The 20193-nt window shown below is 35.2% G+C and overlaps 1 protein-coding gene across 1 annotated transcript in view; it reads left to right on the forward strand.

Annotated features, from left to right (window-relative positions):
• aff2.S (AF4/FMR2 family member 2 S homeolog) overlaps positions 1–20193 on the forward strand; it is a 309129-nt gene that overhangs the window by 214159 nt on the left and 74777 nt on the right. The window contains exon 8 of the mRNA XM_018233013.2: positions 17951–18002. Within this exon, the coding sequence (XP_018088502.1) occupies positions 17951–18002 (52 nt within the window). The remainder of the gene's footprint in view (positions 1–17950; positions 18003–20193) is intronic.

The raw sequence follows: 20193 nt of genomic DNA on the forward strand, positions 1-20193 counted from the left end.
AAATTCAGAAATGTTCTAGGTTCTTAAACGTTCTAAAGCATGGATGTCCCTCCCCCTCATAGTACAAAATAAATTGCATCCCAGGGTAGTAAATTATCATTAAATATCATTTAACTTCACCATAGTCACATAACTATAAGACATAGCTATATTCACATCTATATTCTTAAATGTAGGTTATAACATTCAGAGTAGCGGGCAACAATATCTAATGAATAAATCACAGGAAACAATACTACAGAGCTCCATTAACAGTAATACACATCATTTTGTTCAACTTGCTACTGAGTTTGTGTCTTTCTGGTTTAAAACAATGGTTTAAGGGCTACTGTTGTTAAATAGGAACACCCTTGTTTTTATAAATCTATTTAGGTTTTTTTTACTGAAGTTTTAATAATGTTTTTATTTGATTTGTTACATAGAGGTTTAGATTTCATTTAAATTTCAACTGCATTGGTATTTTCTCTGACTAATGAAGTTTTGTTAAGCTGGCACAGTATGGGATTCAGTTGCATATGGGAAAATAAATTAAATTTGCATGCAATATGCTCTTGCTGGCAAACAAAGGCTTGTTAACTTCCTAAAATGAAGCTGTGGTTTATGACAAAAACAACAGTATAATGTATTTATGACATAATGTCTTCTACTTGTAATATTGCTTATCTTTGTTGCATGTAGGTTTTTGCAATGAGCAAGGTGACACACATTAGAGAGTCTTACTAAAACAAAACACGTTAACCCATAAAAATTGTATTAAGCGGGGCTTGAAGTTAGGATCTTATACTTAGTATGAGACCAGTGTCAGGCAGCTCAGCATACATGAGCACAGATAGGGTAGAAGTAAAGTAAATGTTGGTTCTTCTCTCTCTCTCTCTCTCTCTCTCTCTCTCTCTCTCTCTCTCTCTCTCTCTCTCTCTCTCTCTCTCTCTCTCTCTCTCTCTCTCTCCTCTCTCTCTCTCTCTCTCTCTCTCTCTCTCTCTCTCTCTCTCTCTCTCTCTCTCTCTTCTCTCTCTCTCTCTCTCTCTCTCTCTCTCTCTCTCTCTCTCTCTCTCTCCTCTCTCTCTCTCTCTCTCTGTGAATACAGTGAATATTAAAGCAGCCACACTCCAATCCGGACTCAAATTGGGTGCAGGGTCAAAAGCTGTACATATAAATTCATTCATAGATCATAGACTCACATTTTCTGTGAGTAATTAAAGTTTATTGTGCATATCACACCGCCGACGTTTCGGCCCACATTAGGGCCTTCTTCAAGGATCTTGACACATTTGCTGTATTTATAATAAAAGTGAATATGGAACTCTCTGTTTTACTAGAACATGCAAATCAGAACCATGAGCAAACAATAACAGTAAAGAACAAAGTAATACCGTTATTAACCATTTATATAACTGACAGTTCAGGCCTGCTTGTTGTGTATACTTTACGTTGGTGCACACTTTAGTGATGTGCGGGCCGATCTGACGCCCGCGGGTCGTGCGGGTTCGGGTAGACCTTGCACTGCTCCTCACTGGTGGCGGGCATCTGACTTCCGGGTTCCGGTTTTGTAGTCTCGCGTCTGCTCGCCCCTTTTGTGACGTCATTGTGACTGATCCTAACGAGCGCTGGAACCTGGGGCCCTGGGTCGAGTGCAGAGGACTCTTGTATTTTTCTATATGTATTTTGTGGTCACAGCCTCATTGCACCTCCGCCTAATGGTTTTAAAAAATAGTGGTGAGCACAACTTTCCCTTGTGTGTTTTTATATATATATATATATATATATATATATATATATATATATATATATATATATATATATATATATAAACACTTTGGTCAGTTACTGTTACCTTATACATAGAGATGTTTGTGTATTATTGGTATCATTATATCACAATGTATTTCAACATGCAGAAGGAGGACATATTTGCTTAATGCTAAGAAGTGTTAAATGTTGTCAACGTATGGTTGAGCAAAATATGTTTAGGTTTCCTACACAATGAAAACTAAGAAATGCCCAGGCAGTTGAAATATCTTAATGCCAGTTAGGTAAGATAAATAAGGGTACATTTTTCAGAGAAAATAACATGTATATAGGCAATGATTGTACTAAATCCTCATTTTAAGCAACCCAAATGTTATTGAGAAATATTCATGACTGCAGGATATAATTAACCTTTTCCTAAACATGGATATTTGTTGTGGTTAATTAAAGGAAAACTATGGTAAATTCATTTTTATTTTACTTCCTTTGTGTCTGCGTGGCTTAAGGGCAATGACACAGAACGGACTCATTTGCCAAACAGATTTATAATCCTAAAGATTTCACTTTGAGATAGTCTAAGCTTTTTCAGTGACCTTAGTTACCCTTGAGGCCTTTTTGATGGACTACTTTCTGTCATACAGATATTCACCTAATGACATCCCCTACAAAACAAAAAATGTATTATTATGTATGGTTGAATTTCAAAAGTAACTGCTAACTCAAAATAACTTAGTTTACTGTAAACGGATTATATTTTTACATGTAAGACTGAACAATAATTCTGCTGTTAATACACTAACATTACTAATTGTGTGATTACTTTGTGACTTGTTTCATAATAATGATTTGTATTTAATACAAAACCCATTTTCTCATTGAATGAAGAAGTCGAGGTAGCATGGTAATAAGTGAGAGAGGCAGATATGACCCACAGAAGTTCATTTTCTGTAGCACAAGAAACTCCCTTAAATTATTATGTAGAAAATGATTTGTCCTCAATGACAATAGGGAATAATGTTCATAATCCTACTTGTTCTTAAAGTTGAACTCTGAATAATCCTTCTGTCGTTATTTTAATTAATGGCCTCCAAATGCCATTACTTTTGTACATTGGACGAATTGGTGTAAAACTACATATTCTCCAAAATAAGGCAAAAAAAATAAAAGAAGACAAGAATTTATATTAGCCTATGTGTAGCATTTAAGAAAATCCAATAGTGTGTAGGTACTTCCTTTTTTCTAATGAAAACAGCATTTCTCAGTGAGTTTAATGAAATACTGCCCCCAGTGGCAAAATAATCAAACAGATTATATGACTAGCATGCAATAACATTTAAATGAGAGGTTTTCAGCAATAAAGGTAACTTTGTCTTACAAAGCAGGTCATGCCATATAGTAGGTATGATAACCCCTTAAGTGAACTATTAGTTCTTGCATGTTCTTTAAAAATGCCTGTGCCAGTAAGTGCTTATCTTACTTATATTAGCACACAGTTTCCTACAGGTCACAGAATATCAGTTTGACATCAGAGGAGTTTTATGTTAATAGGTAGATGCTGGTGGCTTGAGGAAGCTTTGTACCAATCTACTGTAAATAACCTACAGACTCAGTGCCAGCACCTATGTTGTGATGACATGTAGGAACATAAAAAATGCAGAAGACCTTGAGATGTTTAACATCTCAGGCAATAGAGATATTTATACTATGGAAATAGAGTATTTAAAGCAGATTTTTATAGTTAAAAAGTGTAATATGGTAGAAAAAAAGAGCATTTTAATAATGTTACAAGGTTCTTGATCTTCACAACCACTAGCTCTCTAGGGCTAATGTGTCTGCAACCACAGTTCAATATAATTAAAACGACTGGTATATAGTACCACAGAAAGTAATAAAAAAGTTTAAAATGTGTCTTAAATACCCTCCTAAAGTGTTATGTACCATGGTTAGGATTCGTGAGCTTTGCAGGAGAACTTGAAGACTGAGTCCCATACTTGGTGAAATCCTGCTCAGTTAAAGCTGGCTCCTAATTAGGAAAACATATTTCAAGCAGCAATCAATCAAACATACCCAAAATCTTCTTTTCTCAAGAGATCTTTTCCTGCTTTTCTTTGGAATCCATAGCTAAACAAATCGTGAGCATGAGACACCGAATTGATTACATTTACTGTTTGAAATTAAAAGAAGCAGTTAGCTTCGATTTATTTGATTCCAACATTCACTCGTTAACATAATGAGCAAATTGTATCATTCATCCATTTACATGTTTAGTAGCCTGCTTATACTGGACATTGATAGCATCACTCAAATAAATACAAAAAAAGATGTCCTTAGGCTGCAAAAGTGCAATTTATTGATTCTCCATTTTAGTAAGTTTCACTGCTCAGTGTTATACATTCAGTTGATGTGGATAAAATGTAATTCCTGGAAGGAAATAAATACTTAAAGAAAGATGTTCACTTCAGTAACATTGGCATATATGTAGCAGCTTATACAATCTACAGTATTTCTTTAAAAACCATATTGGCATATTTATGGCTTTGCACTTCAATCAGTGGCGTTAGAAGGTACAGTAGCTGTTTTCTACAAATCATGGCTTTCAGAAGACTTTGTTAGGGACTTGTTCTTTTATGTCAGTCCATGATCACTTTGCAGCATATTAATAATTGTTAAAGTTTAGTAGCTTCAGTCCACTGCACAATATATCGTTTCTCTAACTGATGCAAGAGTGTCCACCAATAATTCTACCTGACTATTTTTACTTGTCTTCAGTGCTGTATTTGGGTCTAATCTCAGCCTATCTCCTCCTCTCAGTGATCAATGCATGTTCAGATGGTCTGGCCAGGGTTGGACACCAGGAAATAAACCCTGGGTCTGGCTGTCCTGTCACATCTGCAGGGACATCGCCAGTGTACTAATTTACTCGCGCCCTATCGCCAGGCATATTTTCACTCAGGTAACAGTCGTAACTCTGAAAAATTCACTTAAAGGAGAAGGAAAGCTACTGAGGCATTTTATTGCCAATAGATTAGCTGCAATAGTGCAAGCTAGAATGCTATATTTATTCTGTAGAATGTTTTACCATACCTGAGTAAAAAGCTCTAGAAACTCTCTGTTAGGAGCTGCAGGATTAACATGGTGTGACATCACTTCCTGTCTGAGTCTCTCCCTGCTCTGGGCTCAGATTACAGTAGAGAAGGGAGGGGGGGGGAAGAGGAGCAAACTGAGCATGCTCTTGCCCAGGGCAATGAGGTTTAAGCTTTAGGCAGGAAGTTTGATACAGAAGCCCATGTGTACACAATAGAAGGAAAGAAATGCAGTGTTTCTTTTGACAGGGGACTCAGAGCAGCACTACTTTGGGGGTTTACTGGTATATTTAGATGGACCTTTCTGATAAGGCTTACTTAGTTTTAACCTTTCCTTCTCCTTTAAGTACGCATTTTACATAACGTTACCTATTTCGCCAGAGTTTTGTTTGCCACCTTAGACCAGGCGAACTGATAAAACTAAGCTACATCTTCCTCAATCTTATATCAGTGACATCATATCCTGTATTCCAAAAAGTCATGAAAGTTGAAAAAAATGCTGGCGTCTTTTCATTTTTTTAAGCGGGATTGCCTCTAAAAGTCCTAACTATTAAAGATTTTAGTGTTAACAATTTTTTTGAACCAATTTGAGAGGCATGCCACATTTGTTTTAGGGTGGGCTCATGTCTAGGGCATTAGAGGAACTATTTAATCTTTACTTTGCTTCCTTGGACATGTGTAATAATAATTGGCCACTTCAAGCATTTTATGCTAATAAAGATGTTTATACGACCTATATGTTCCCACCCTATGCAAATTGACCTAAGAGTACTAACGAATTGTCGCTAGGCAGAATTGAATGCTAGTGAAAGATAGCTAAGAAATGCTCGCTCTGCCGAATTAACGCTAACAAAACTTTCTGCCGTTCTGCTGAGACGCCACTTTGCATTTTAGTGAATTAGCTTAATGGTAACAAGTTTGCGCCGGGCAAAGTGGTGCGAAGTGTGGCGAAGATGCAGAAAATTCACCCTTTAGTAAATTTGTCAAATAGACTCTGGGGGGGCACTTACATGACACCTGAATTGGGAACTGCACTTACAGTAGTTGCAGTGTCTTTAATTTTACTATACTTTGTATTAATTATGATAATGACCCGTTTGCCTGTCTATTAATTGGTTTGCTGTACAGTGCTGTGTACATAAGTAGCAAATAAAAATATACATCCCTACAATATTGGCAAGGAAACATTGCCAAGTAATCCCAATATGTTACATAACTAGGCGATAACATAGTGCTTCTAGTTATGGTTCTTATTGGAGAATACATTGCAACTGAAATTAATGTTTACATGCCTACATGGGAAATCTAGGAGGCACAAAAGCACCAGGACTATGAAATGAGTACTTTCCCTAGGTGCTTGCTCCTATTCAGACAACTTAGACCTTGCACCTAGCACCAGTAGGCCGGTTAATCTGCTTTGATGAATAAACAGAGTACAAAGTGCACCATACAGGGCCCTAGGATTAACACCTGCAGCAAGTGAAACTCCTAAAAAAAATTCGTAGTGGCGAAAAAATTGTGAAACGCATTTAAGTAAATGGGCATCCAGATTTTTTTAAAAGCAAAAAATTTTTATGCATGCTCCAAATGCTTACTCCAAATGCATTAAACTCAAGGGGCATTTTTTCTTATGGATGACCTTTTTGTCTCAGCAGCAATTTTGTCTAGGAGGCTTTTTTTTGTCTCATCGTCTTTTATGCATTAAAGTCAATGGGTGTTTTTTCTTGGCAATTTTTTTGTCACGGCGATGGTGGTTAATACCCTACACGCATAGTGGATATGTCTGTACAAAATTGTGCAGAAACTGGCATGGTTTCTGTAGACACCATAAGTTGCCAGTACTGGGTGAAAAAATAAATGAAGGGGTGTCCAGAAATACAATGTACAATATCCAAAGTCAAAGTTGTTTCTGAAACAGATTTATTGCATTTCTAATATGCCATAAGGGTCTATCAAATGATATTCCCTTATGTAAACCCATCTCTTTGTGTTTATATCTATATAAATGTATGAATGCTTTTCTAATACATATTAATAAACCTAATGTTAGAAGCAGTGAAAATTGAAAGAAATGCAACAAATAAATTTATCCTGCAAGCAAGTCCATTATTATACATTAAAAATTGTTGGCCAACTAGGTGTCCCAGTGGGCCCAATTCTGGGCACTATTGTTAGACAATCATTTGTAAAACAACATAATTTTTTAGGTTAGACTTTACTCAGGGGATTTCCTCAACTAAATAGGGCCTATTTCATTGTAATAGGTTGCTGTCTCATGCAACAGTCAGGCAAAGTATCCTGAGTTGTATGCATAATATTGAATGGCTATTGACATATATCATGCTAACTGACTTTACCATCTTAATACCTAACACATTTCCACATACCTGGAAATACATTGGATTTTAAGGAAGTAGTGTTTTATTTAATTTCCATTTTGCTCTATAAAGTGATATTCACTCTGCCATTTAGTAACCACTGATGCTAAAGATACTAAACTGAGCATTAATGTTCAACATCTGTAAACGGATAATAATTATATGAAACACAGATGAACAGCCAATGTGCATGACATGAATACTATGAAAAATAATTGTAATTGTATTTCCTTTATAGGGGGAAGTCCACCTAAAAAAATATTTTGAATAATAAAAGACAATAGAATTCTAACCATTTCCCCAATATACATTCATTAAACATATTCAGTGTTTTTTTTTTTTGTCAATATAATTGCAATTAAAGGAAGCTGTCTGCCCCTTTCTATGAGTTTTGTAGAACTGTTGGTTCTGACTTAAACAATGCTGCAAAACGAGCCTGAAGCTGAACTGGTATCTACTAAATTGTTTCTGGAGGTGAATCACAGACAGCAATAAACAAATTCTGCTTTGTTGAAAATTTGTAATTAAAGTGGATGTAATCTGACTCCTTTGCACCCCATTGCTTTCTCGAGCAGGCATCTCAAGCCTAATTACAGATGCAGTTGGGATTATTCATTCTAGCTCTGTCAGTTATCTAATTGTTTTTAAACATAATAAAATCACTGTGCACAATTTGCTTGTAAATTTGACAATATAATCAAATGTCAGAAGGGCAGATATAGTACTGTTTAGGTATGTCAAGATAGCAAAATTCTTTAATCCTCATATAATCCTATGATAAGAACAGAGAGTCATGTTTAAACTTTTCAGGCTGAATTCTCATTGGAAGATTTAATTGTATTATCTGGGCTGCTGGCCAGATGGTTGAAAGTTTACCCCATAGGTACTAAATTTGCCAAGGAGCAGTAACCTAAAGCAACCAATATTTAAACAGTAGACCAGTAAACGCTACCTGCTGATTGGTTGTTATGGGTTACTACCCATTGGCAAACTTACTGCATTTTATATCTTATATTTTATCTTCCTAAAAATGTTGGTATAACGATGATAATAGCTATGAAAGTTTGAGGTATAGAACTTTTTCCTCTCAAAAAAAACACTTTGCATAGGTGCAAGGGAAAGGCCTGTTTTATATTTACTATTAGTCACATTTTAGGAATTCATTATTTTTCATTTTGTGGCGGAGAAAATTATTACTTAAGTTGTTAATTTTAGCTACTGTATGCTTATATGGTATTAATTGGCTTGAAATATCAGTTGATACATTTTTATTCATAGAGAAATTATCCCTATGATTTTTATTGTACATTTAAAAGTGTATATTTATTTTTATGGCATACTAATATACAGAGCACTGCATACACAGTACATTTTCATTTTAGCGTGAAACAAACCAATAATTAACATAGTATTACATTAGAGAACAAAATAAAATCATGGAAAACTTGAATACTTGAATACCTCAAATTCATGGTTTACCAATAATTTTTAGTGAGTTTAAAAAAATTTAAAAGGTAAAGAAAAGTAAAGAAAAGTTTTAGCTAGGGCAACTCCTATTGACATGACATTTGAGGTTTTTTTGAATATTTAAAAGGTATTATATTGTATTGTATTTATATTCATGATTTTTACAGCAAAAAAAATTATGAATGTTGATAAATACAGTAAGTGTAGTCTTTCACAGTTGTTGGAATACTCACGCAAAAAATTTAAAAGAAAGATAAGAGATGAAAAACAGCAGCGGAAGTGGCCAATGTAAAAAAAATAGGCCACCACTTTTCTGTGGGAGTATAACAATTTTTGAAGAAAGATGGAATTAATTGGGGATGGATGAAAAATAGTTGATGTTGTTGATATTGCTAGTGTAAGTGCCATTTGTCTGTCATTTACATTAGTGCTGCACAGTGGATACATGGTACATACATGGTTCAAACATTTTTTTTAGGAATCTCTAAAGATGTGTGGTTTTTCAAATTTTCATTAAAACTCAAAAAATTTTAGGTTTATTAAAAACTTAGAAAAACTCTAAAACAAAAATTTGCTGGGTAAAAGTTGTCAAGGTCCTTTCGAAGTCAGTGGGAGTTGCGCTGTTCCGGTTGGACCATTTTTTTAGCCATTTGGACCATTGTCCAAAAAACCTGAGTTTTTGGAGGCAGAGGCCTATTTGTTAAAGGTCGAATTTTAGTGGTTAGTCTTTGAAACCACAATCAAACTGATTTTTTGTAAAACCATGAATGCCAAGAGTTATTAAAATAAAATCCAAATAAAAAAGCACAAATGAAAAAAACTGAACAATGTGCTAAAGGTCGAAGTAGCCCATTTGATGGTCGAAGTAGCCCAAAAAATACTTCGAAATTCGAAGTTTTTTTACGTAGAATCCTTCACTCGAATTTAGTGAATCGGCCCCTTAATAAATCTAAAATGTTTAGACTTTTATAGAAATAGAAAAACCATACATTTTTAGAGATTGATGAAAAAAAAAGAAATTGGAATGTTAGTAAATTAATTAATGACGGGTGTGTTTAGTCTTATTCTTTCCATGGTTTTGAATGCTCCAGTATATTTAAAATATGGAATCTGCCTTTCTTGCGACCATGCGGGGTTAACCTGAATAACATTGCCCAACTGCTGAGTTTGTGTAACAGTGAGTGCCCAGAGTTCCAGAAGGAAATATTGCATGACTAACCTTTCCATGGACTTCTAGCACAATAACAAGCTCTTTGTGCTATCTATTATATGACTAGGTATGCGTTTAAGTGCTTTTTTATTGAATACTGCTGAGATTGTTAATAGAAACAGCATTCCTGCGATTTCAGAGAACGTTCCGGGACATAATGTCATTGAAAGCCTGGCAACCTGCCTTAGTGGATTAACAAAACCTTCTTAAATGTGTTTTAGAATCCATGCATATAAAGAATACCCCCTCTCCCAAAAGGCTACACAGAGTGAATAGCCTCTCTTAATTTTAAATTTAGGCTGTATGATTTATATGTTTACTAACTAGCTTTCTACAATATACATGATTGTATCAGTTGTGGATGGAGATTTTTACTAAATTTTTTAGAATTATTTATAGAATTATTGCATCACTCGCATAGGCAGCTGCAAGCTGAAACAATCATTCTAGCATTGTGTCCTTGTGAATGCAAATAATTACATACTGTAGGCTGATGTTCATCACAACCCTTTCAGATTATAATAGTGGCCAAAATTAATAAGTATACAGATTGTGAAATTAATGTAACAATTATCTAAGAATTGTTTTTCCTTTATCAACAAGGGAAAGACTATTTTGGACACTATAACAATAAGGATGCATTTCTTTCAACAAAATGCAGAATACAGATTAAATGATAATGCAGCAGGGAAAAGGGGCCTCTAATCAGATGGCTTTCATGGCAATGAAGCAAAGTAACCGGAAAAACAAATAAAATACAGTTACATTTGCAGAAGTATTTGTAACAGAATGAGACAGGTTGTCCTTGTTTTTGCACTGGCAGGCAACAACATTTAATTATGTACAGTACATAGCAACACAGTATGGATTAAAATGATTAAACAATCAAATCCAATGCTATGCTGCCCTCTCCCAGCTAGTTAAAACTGACATACAAGTAATGGTTTATTGTCTGGTTTTCTTTAAGAATTACCAAATCTTTGCCCAACTTCTCAATTCACATTGTGCACCAAATCTTGCTCTTCTGAATGTACAACCCTGGGTGTGAGCTGACGTTAGATTAGGTTGTGATACTGAATCTAATATATTTCTATTTAAACTGTGCTCCATTTTTCTATATACACTAAAGCTGTGGTACATGTTTTGTGTTTCCCCCAAATGCGCTTCCACTATGGAAAGCCACAAAGTCATTGGTCAGTTAAGTAGGTCACCCTGTACTTAGAATTTGCAAACAACCAGACCACATAACCTATAACTTTTATGGGATGAAGTTGAAACCCCAAGTACATGTTTTTTCTTTGATACAATTTGCTGCTAGTATTTATCCCCACTATAGAATGGCATGTCATTGGTTAGATGGGCAGGCCTGTCATTTTTAACACAAATCGCAGAGTTAAAAGCTCAGTGTCTTTGGAAACAATATGTTTTGTGTTTTCCCAAAGTGTGCTGCGGAGTAATTATACTTTGCAATCGAATTGTTCAGATAGCTAGGCAGGTAGATTATGATTTGTTTCATCCTATGTACCTCCTGGTCACTGAAATGTTTTGTTGACATACCAAATACCAAATGGTATGTCAAAATATAATTAGTCAGATATCTGGCAGGGTAACAATGTTTTACAAACAAAAGTAGTCATTGACTTCATTCTGGATGAGAGAATATTTCCTGTAATGTTTAATAGTAGTCCATGTCATCATGAAGGGTATGTAGTAACATGTACCCATTGGTTTGTGACCTCCTCCTGGATGAGAGGGTTGTGCCTGGAAAGTTTTGCTACATTCAAGGATTCTGTGTCCAACAGTATAAAGATCAAAGCTAGAAAGACACAGAAGAAAGAACAACAGACTGGCAAACTTTCTTTGTTATATGTATGTAGCACTAACACTTTATCCAACATAATATAAATCATATGTGTGTGAATTTTCTTTTCACCCCAAGTTTTAATGCATATACCCTAAATCAGGGGTCCCCAACCTTGTTTACCCTTGAGCCACATTCAAATGTAAAAAGAGTTGGGGAGCAACACAAGCATAAAAAAAACCAAGGGGACACCAAAAGAGGGCTGTGATTGGCTATTAGGTAGCCCCTTGTCACGGATTAGGTAGGGGGCACTGTGGAGACTGAAGAGGAAAGGGTGAGTCCTTGAGGCAGGGGCTATATGCGCCTAGGGAACACGTAAAGGGAAGGCAGGAATACGTTGAAGAGGGCGTTGAGTCAGACTGGAACAGGTGCATAATGGAACAGGATGAAGAGGGCGAAGTTCAGGACTGGACTAGACAGGATGAAGAGGGTGAAGGTCTGGACAGGAACAGACTGGATTAGGACTGGACGGTGTGGGCATAGATCAGGAGACAGGAGCAGACTAGAGTTTAGGAACAGGAGGACTGGATAGTTGAAGGAGACTAGAGCAGGAGAGGACTTGAAACGGCAGGGCAAGATGCAGAGCAAGACAAGGGAAGCTATAGACAGGGTACAGTTCAGAACAGGAAGCATCAACCAGAAAGACAAGGTCAGGTCAAGGTCAAGGCAGAGAAAGTTTAAGGCAAGATCAGGTTTGAACTGAGGAGCAGTCAAGATTCAGAATAGCAAGGAAAGCTGGGCAGGGCAAGGTCACAGCAAGGTTAAAGCAAGGACAGATCAAGGTTTAAAACAGGGCCGGAGCAGAACTGGAAGGGGAAGGTAAGACAGATCAAGATAGGAAAAGGTCCAGAGCCAGACAGGACAAGACAGGGAAGGGTTCAGACAAGACAAGACAAGATAAGGCAAGGCAAGGCAGAATAGGAAGGAGGCTAGAACAGGAACCCATAGCTAGGGATAATGCCGCACTGCTAGGATGGGAACCAAATGCTCAGGCAAGGATTGTGTGGAGGGCTGATTTTAAATAGGGCAGAGTCAGCCCTGATTGGCTGACTGCAATCAATCAGACTGCTGCTGGGCTGGGGCTGCAGAGGCCAGGTAACATATAGTGAGCAACCCTACAGGCTGTTCACCTAGCCAAATGGTTACGGTTTCGAGCCAGAAACCCAAAGGTCCCTGGTTCGAATCCTGACACCCCTATGTTTTGGTCGCACACTGGATTTTAATGCCACTGAGTGCAACATAAAAAGGGTTTGGTGAGTAACCCACTGGTTAGGGGTTGCTGCTCTAAATATACTATATACTGTATATATATATATATATATATATATATATATATATATATATATATATATATATATATATATATATATATATACATACATATATATATATACATACATATATATACATACATATATATATATACATACATACATATATATATACATACATATATATATACATATATATATATATACATATACATATATATATACATATACATATATATATATATATATATATATTTAAATAATATACCAATTAAATAATTCTATACATACATACATGTATAAAAGATGATTCCTTTAAAAGGGAGAATAATTTTGATGAAAGATGATAGTTAAGATTGAGCACGGTCTGTATTCTCATTCAGTCTTATCTAAATCAGCCATCTGGTTAGAGAGATATTTTGTGCCAACTGTTATATACGCAGTGCAGAGTTAATACAAAAATAGTCACTGTGCCAGGATGGTCAGCATATTTTATCATCTCCCATCTGAGTGGTTTGGGTTTATTTGGGAATGTGGTTTCATAATCCTCTGCATGAGCCCCTGTGTTTCACATCTTGATTTCACAAAAAGAAAAAAATTTAGTTAGTCCTGAAAAATATCTTCCAGTTTTGCTGTCATTTCATTAGGAAAGATTTTGACTTTAAGAAAAACACAAGACTTTCAGTGGAAAAAAAAACTAATTGAAACACAGCAATGGTTTAGTTTCAAAGGAAAGGGGCCTGGGAATGTAATAATTTAATGAAAGAAGTGAGTTAAAAAAATATTAATATTTTTAGTTTTTTCTTGAAATTGTTCATTACCTTTTACTTAAAGATCTTGTCATTACAATAAAAATATTTGCTTTAGCCTAAAAACAATGTGTAATATTTTGTAAAGCAGTGCAATTAATATCAATGCAATTTTTAATCTTTATTTGACTGATCAGTTTCCTGGTGCTCTTGTGACCATTTTCATTTCTAGTAAAAAACATTGGTCATGTCTTTCTTTATGGAACTTAGATCCTGTACATTCAGGATCACAGCCAGAGTGCTATATGTTATTATTATCCTTTATTTAAATAGCTCATACAGTGCCAACATACAGTATTCAGCAGCACTTTTACAGAGATTAAACATTATTCACATCAGTCCCTTCTCCAGCAGAGTTTATATTCTAAGGACCCTATCAAATTCATATTCACAGTAGGGCCAAATTTAATAGGAGCCAATTAACCTGTCTGTATTGCTGAGTTGCAGGGTGAGCGTGAAAGAGATACGCACACTCAGCTAAGGTAGAGTATTGAACTTAAAAGAATTATACATGAGTTTACATGAGTTTACTGTGGAACCGACTGACAAAAATAAATCACAAAGCATTTGTTCAAATCTAAATGGTATTGCAGGGATCCCTATGACTTTAAATCTATACACTTCCTCCTTTCACATTTTTGCTGTGCAGATAACTTTGTTTCTAGTTTAACTTATTAGCATATTTGTATCATTGGCCCATAAACTGATGACCACTTCCTGCCATACTTTAATATAGTATTTGCTAGGGGGTTTTCCTTCCTCTTTGGCCTTCAGACTTCTTGAAGATGCATGAACATTGATTGCAAACATATTTATCATATGGTAAAATATATAATTTAGTGAGGAATTTATTGGCCATTTACAAAATCTGTTGCTTATTTATTGGAATTACTCAGGCACTAATGTGTATTGGAATACATACAAAAGTGCATGACTATATTTCTCAAAGTCCTAAAGCGCAACAAAATAAAGGTTTGTCTTATTGTAACCTTAAAAAAACAAAATCAGACTAATTAACAAATGGAATGTATATCCGAAAGTGCAAACCAACTTATGCATTTTACATGTTCTACTTTTTAACATGACGAAATATGACTGTATTAAAATGGGTCTTAGATCTAGGATTTAGAAATGAATAGTGTGATAACCAGCACAATAACAAACTCAATGTTAAAGCTAGTGATTTGTAACAGCCTAAGTATCTAACTTTACAAAAAGAAAATATTTTTTTTTGCAGTAACTGTACATTAATGAAGATAGATTATTTTTAAGCTGAGATTTTTGAATAGCAGGTTCTGCAAAAATATTTAGTTAGGACATAAGCTATCAGGGCATGTGTCATGTTGCTATAGTAATGTGTTACTCATGGGTAATTTCAAGCCAATTTTTGACATCCAATGTACTCTTGCATCACAGTCACGAGTTGCAACATAAGACTCAAACATAACTTTTTCTTACATGAAAAAACTCTGTTTTGCCTGAAAGCTAATTTAGACAGAGAACTTAATATTTCCAAATCCTTATTTTTTTTTATGGATAATTGAATATGTACAATATATGCATAGAACTATAGAGTGGGCCTTTGCTTCATAGTCAGATACCAAACCTAGTTTAATGATAATTAACAAAAATGTGAATATATGTAGAAATCCATAGCACCTTTTTTTTTCCTTCCCTTATGGTGGATGTTCATTCTCCTTAATCTGCAACAGACACTAGCTACACTAGTAGAGACATTCACCTCACAGAGAATACTGTAACAGTAGAGGAGGAGAGTACAACAAACATGGGTGAAAATTTGATAATTATAAAAACCTTTAGAAGTGTGAATGTAAACATAGATCTTTGTTTTGTCCAATCTGTTTGGTGTTTAAATTCGTACCCATCTGCGTTTAATAATACTTTTGAAGTCTAAAGAATTACATTTTTTACAAGTCTGATTGTCAGAATGATATATTATGCAACTGCTAGTTTTTTAAGTTTTCTTTCCCCACCACAGAGAATGTGTTAAACATTACTACATTGTATATAAACCTAGAAAAGAATTGTTAAAAGTCAATGAATAACAAAAGGTAAAAATAAGAAAAGATTAAAATACAAATTTAAAGGTAGCTATGAACTGGGAGTAAATTTCAGGTAGTAAGCAGGAATATTCATGATGTAATTAAGAAACAATAGCAGGAAGATCTAAAATAAGCCCTTGCTATTATTATAGTTGAACAGAATAACAAAATCCAGATTTTAAAAATAAATGGGACAGATCCATTAAAAAGCAAGGTAAAAAATGTAATTGCCAGCAACATTATTTTTCAATATTTTCCTTCTTTAATTGTAGCTGTGTGCTTTTAAAATATTACTGTTGTTCATTGGTTTATGAAATGAACCAATATGTCACAGACCAGGAAATAATAATCTGCAGGATATTAAGTAGGAGTGATTTGACATAATTTTCTTAAGATCTAGGTTGGTAAAATGTGTGGGTGCTGATATCAATGCCAATTATGAATCAATATACCTTTAGCAGAAAAAAAACAGCTTTGTCTACCTTGTGATCAAGTGATACAGAACATTATAGTAACATAGTAAGTTAGGATGAAAAAAAAACACGTCCATCAATTGCAACCTTTTAAGTCTATATATAACCTGCCTAACTGCCAGTTGATCCAGAGGCAAAAATTCCTTCCTGACTTCAAGATGGATGGATGATCGGACCAGTCCATGGATCAACTTGGTCTATGAGCTATCTTCCTAGCATTATTCCCTCACTTGCTAAAAAGCCAACCCTTCTTACAGCTGTCTAATGTATCAACCATTATGACTGTGGAGAATTCCATAACTTCACAGCTAGGGTGCAGACATATCAGCTGGAAGGAGCTATTGGTAAATTAAATATCATATCACCCCTCAAGCACCTCTTCTCTAGTGTGAACAACCCCAACTTGGCCAGTCTTTCCTCATAGCTGAGACTTTCCATCCATTTTACCAGTTTAGTTGCCCTTTTTTGATATGGATGATAGAAATTAATTGTTCTTTTGATAGATAGTTAACCACCATAGTAATGCTAGTTGACATGCATAAACATATAAACATTCTTGTTTATATTTTGTGTCTATGTTTAGTACTTGGGCATGAACTCACAGTTTGTAGACTTTGAAGCCTAATTATGCCTATTAGAGGCACTGTTATTTGGTATTTGAATAACTCCTCTTATGAGATGGAAGTTTACTCTGGAATATATAAAAAGATATAATGTACACAGTAGACCCAGCTTATTGTCATGTATGGCTTTACAAAGTGTTCAGTTTTACAGTGTTATTGGTGATATCCAGTTTATTCCAGCACATGGCAATGTATGTGATAATATTAGGGCAACAACCCTTTGGAATAGTGACATAGTATGAACACAGAAAAAATAGTTAATGATCTTTCTTCATCTATATGTAAAATCTGTGTAAAAGACTGGGACCAAGGAATTGATAGCTGTGATGTGGACTATGCTGCATGGCAAATTTACTGCAAAACATGTCATAAACAAAATGGTCCTGTATCCTAATAGGAAATATTCTAAATGATAAAGGTTGAACAGATCTGTCTTGCTTGAAGCCTACGGGCAAAAGGATTTTTTTGGCTTTTGACTGTATTTGTTAATATCTGATTCACAAAACAAGGACATATTGGAGAAATATCCCACTACATGGAAGCACTGCTCCATAAAATTTTATAGATCATATAGCTTATATTTCCCATCTAAATCTGCAGCATAGTTATTCGTACACATATAAAACTTTCATAAAGTTTTTGCAATCCAGCAATATTTCTAAATCATTTGCACCAAGATACAGTAAAAATGTATGAGATTTTTCACCATTCAGTTACTAATTATGCACATCCATAATAAATGTGAATTGTGCCAGTAATGACTTTGTAAAAAAAACTGGCAAAAATTTTTTTTTCCAGTCATTTAATAGATAAGTTGTAAAGGAATGTAAATGATTAGCAAATAATTTTGTGAAAATGTTTTCATTTGCATGTTGCTGATAAATGTCCCCATAATACATAAACAGATAAGGCACAGGTCTGGACTAGAATATTAATGCCTTTCTTTCCGCTATTTTGCTCATTTAGTATGCTTGAAGATGACTTAAAGCTCAGCAGCGATGAAGAAGACAGTGAACAGGTACTATTTGTATATTTTATAATGTTTTTATGGGCTTATGTACAAACATAATGTTTAACAAATATTTTGAAAACAGTTGCAAATATTTCCACAACAAGAGGATGGACCACACTGCAAACTGGGCTCATAGGCCACTTTTTTCCTGTTGTTTATAGTCACTCAGCCTATTATTGGGAATATTATAAGGACAAATCACATTAATCAAAATTATTAGAATTATGTTGCAGTAGAATGTATTACTCTCAAATGTTAATATTATACTTATACAGGTATGGGACCTATTATCCAGAATGCTGGGGACCTGGGGCTTTCCGGATAATGGGTCTTTCCGTAATTTGGATCTTCCCACCTTAAGTCTACTAGAAAATTATCTAAACATTAAATAAACCCAATAGGCTGGTTTTGCTTCCAAAAAGGATTAATTATATCTTAGTTGGGATGAAGTACAAGGTACTGTTTTATTATTACAGAGAAAAAGGAATCATTTTTTGAAATTTGGATTATTTGATTATAATGGAGTCTATGGGAGACGGCCTTTCCGTAATTCGGAACTTTCTGGATAATGTGTTTCCGGATAACGGAATGTTTAACATTGCCCGTAACATTGTCCAATCACTTGAATGCCAGTAGATGCAATATTTCAGCTGGAATGGTTTACTTGCATTGTTTGGAACAAAATTCTTCATACAGAACCAAGTAATTAACGGTTAAAATGCCTTTATTGGATTTACATGGAAGAACCTGGTTAGCAACGTTCCAGGCCCCATCTGGCCTTTTATAATTGCTTCTTTTCTCAACAATATTAAGTACGGTCTCCCCCTCACCAAGGTTTTGGGACAAGGTCCACCACCTGATATTTCAATTGTTGCACACCAGGGCCAGCTTCTAAAATATTTTCCTCTCCTGATTGCAGACTTGTGCTTTCTAATTTGTTCCCTCATGGAACGTGAAGTCTGACTTGCATATAACATGCCACAAGGGTATTTTATCATGTATATGACAAAATTTGATCCACAGGTATAATAACCCTGAATTGTTATAGGAATTCCCTTCTGCGGGTGATATACTACGCCACCCTTCCGGTAATTTGAGCATCCCAGACATGGAAACTGACCGGACTTCACTCTGATTTTCCTTCGAACTTACCAAATCAGACTTCACTGATACGGATGCAACTATTTTGTTCTTTTTATAAGACATAATTGAGGGTTTTCCAAAATTGGCCACCCTTGAAACCCTCCAATGTTTTTTCACAATATCAGCCACCTGGTGACTTAAAACATTGTCTACCTAGGCCTTTTAACATACTTTTCTTATCAGTTTTTTTTTTTTACTTCCTTACGTTGTTGCTGCAACAAACTATTAGGATAGCCCCTGAATTTCTCCTGCAACACATGTAAGGGTCAGTACAGTAATTGATCATCACAATAAGCTTAACTCAGCTGAACTGTGACTTTGGGAGCAATTTCTTGACTTGTGTTGGATGGAAGGAGTCAAAGTGAAGTAGGGTATTCCTGTCAGTGGGCTTGACATACAGGTCCACCAACAGGGCTCCACCACACCTCAACACCTTAGTGTCAAGGAATGAAACACAATCCTGGCTACTTACAGTTGTAAATTTAATGCAAGGTAATGAAGAATTTTTTTTTTCTTTTTGGAAAAGCAATTGGGTGTGTAAAAAAATGAAAAATATTTTTTTTAAATGTATCGAGTAGTTGAATGTTGCCAGGAGGTGGCTAACTGTTCTTGCCTATAAAAGGGATTAATTGCCCAGTGTTCAGTAAGCTTGATCAAAAGCTGGATGGGGCCTGAAACTTTGCTAACCAGGTTCTGCCATGTAAATCCAATAAAGATATTTTAACCTTTAATCACTTGGTGCTGTATGAAGAATTTTGTTCCAATTGAATACAAGTGAATGATGGACCACTGTCGGTACTTGCACCAATATTCACTAGAATTGGGTGATTGGAGTTGACTCAATTGTACTTCTACTTGCATTGCTTGTCAAGTTTGAGTGGATGACTGCCAAACATTTGCTGGCCCAAGCCTGATATACATTAAAAGTTTGCTACAATATTATGTTAATAGTTTTTTTACTCTTTAATATCTAAACTATTAAGAGTAGCAGCTAAGTTAAATGCAGCTGGTGCAACGAGCTCCTTCTATATGATTCATTATTGCAATTCATTAT

This window comes from Xenopus laevis, chromosome 8S (genome assembly GCF_017654675.1).
Source record: "Xenopus laevis strain J_2021 chromosome 8S, Xenopus_laevis_v10.1, whole genome shotgun sequence".
Taxonomy (NCBI): Eukaryota; Metazoa; Chordata; class Amphibia; order Anura; family Pipidae; genus Xenopus; species Xenopus laevis.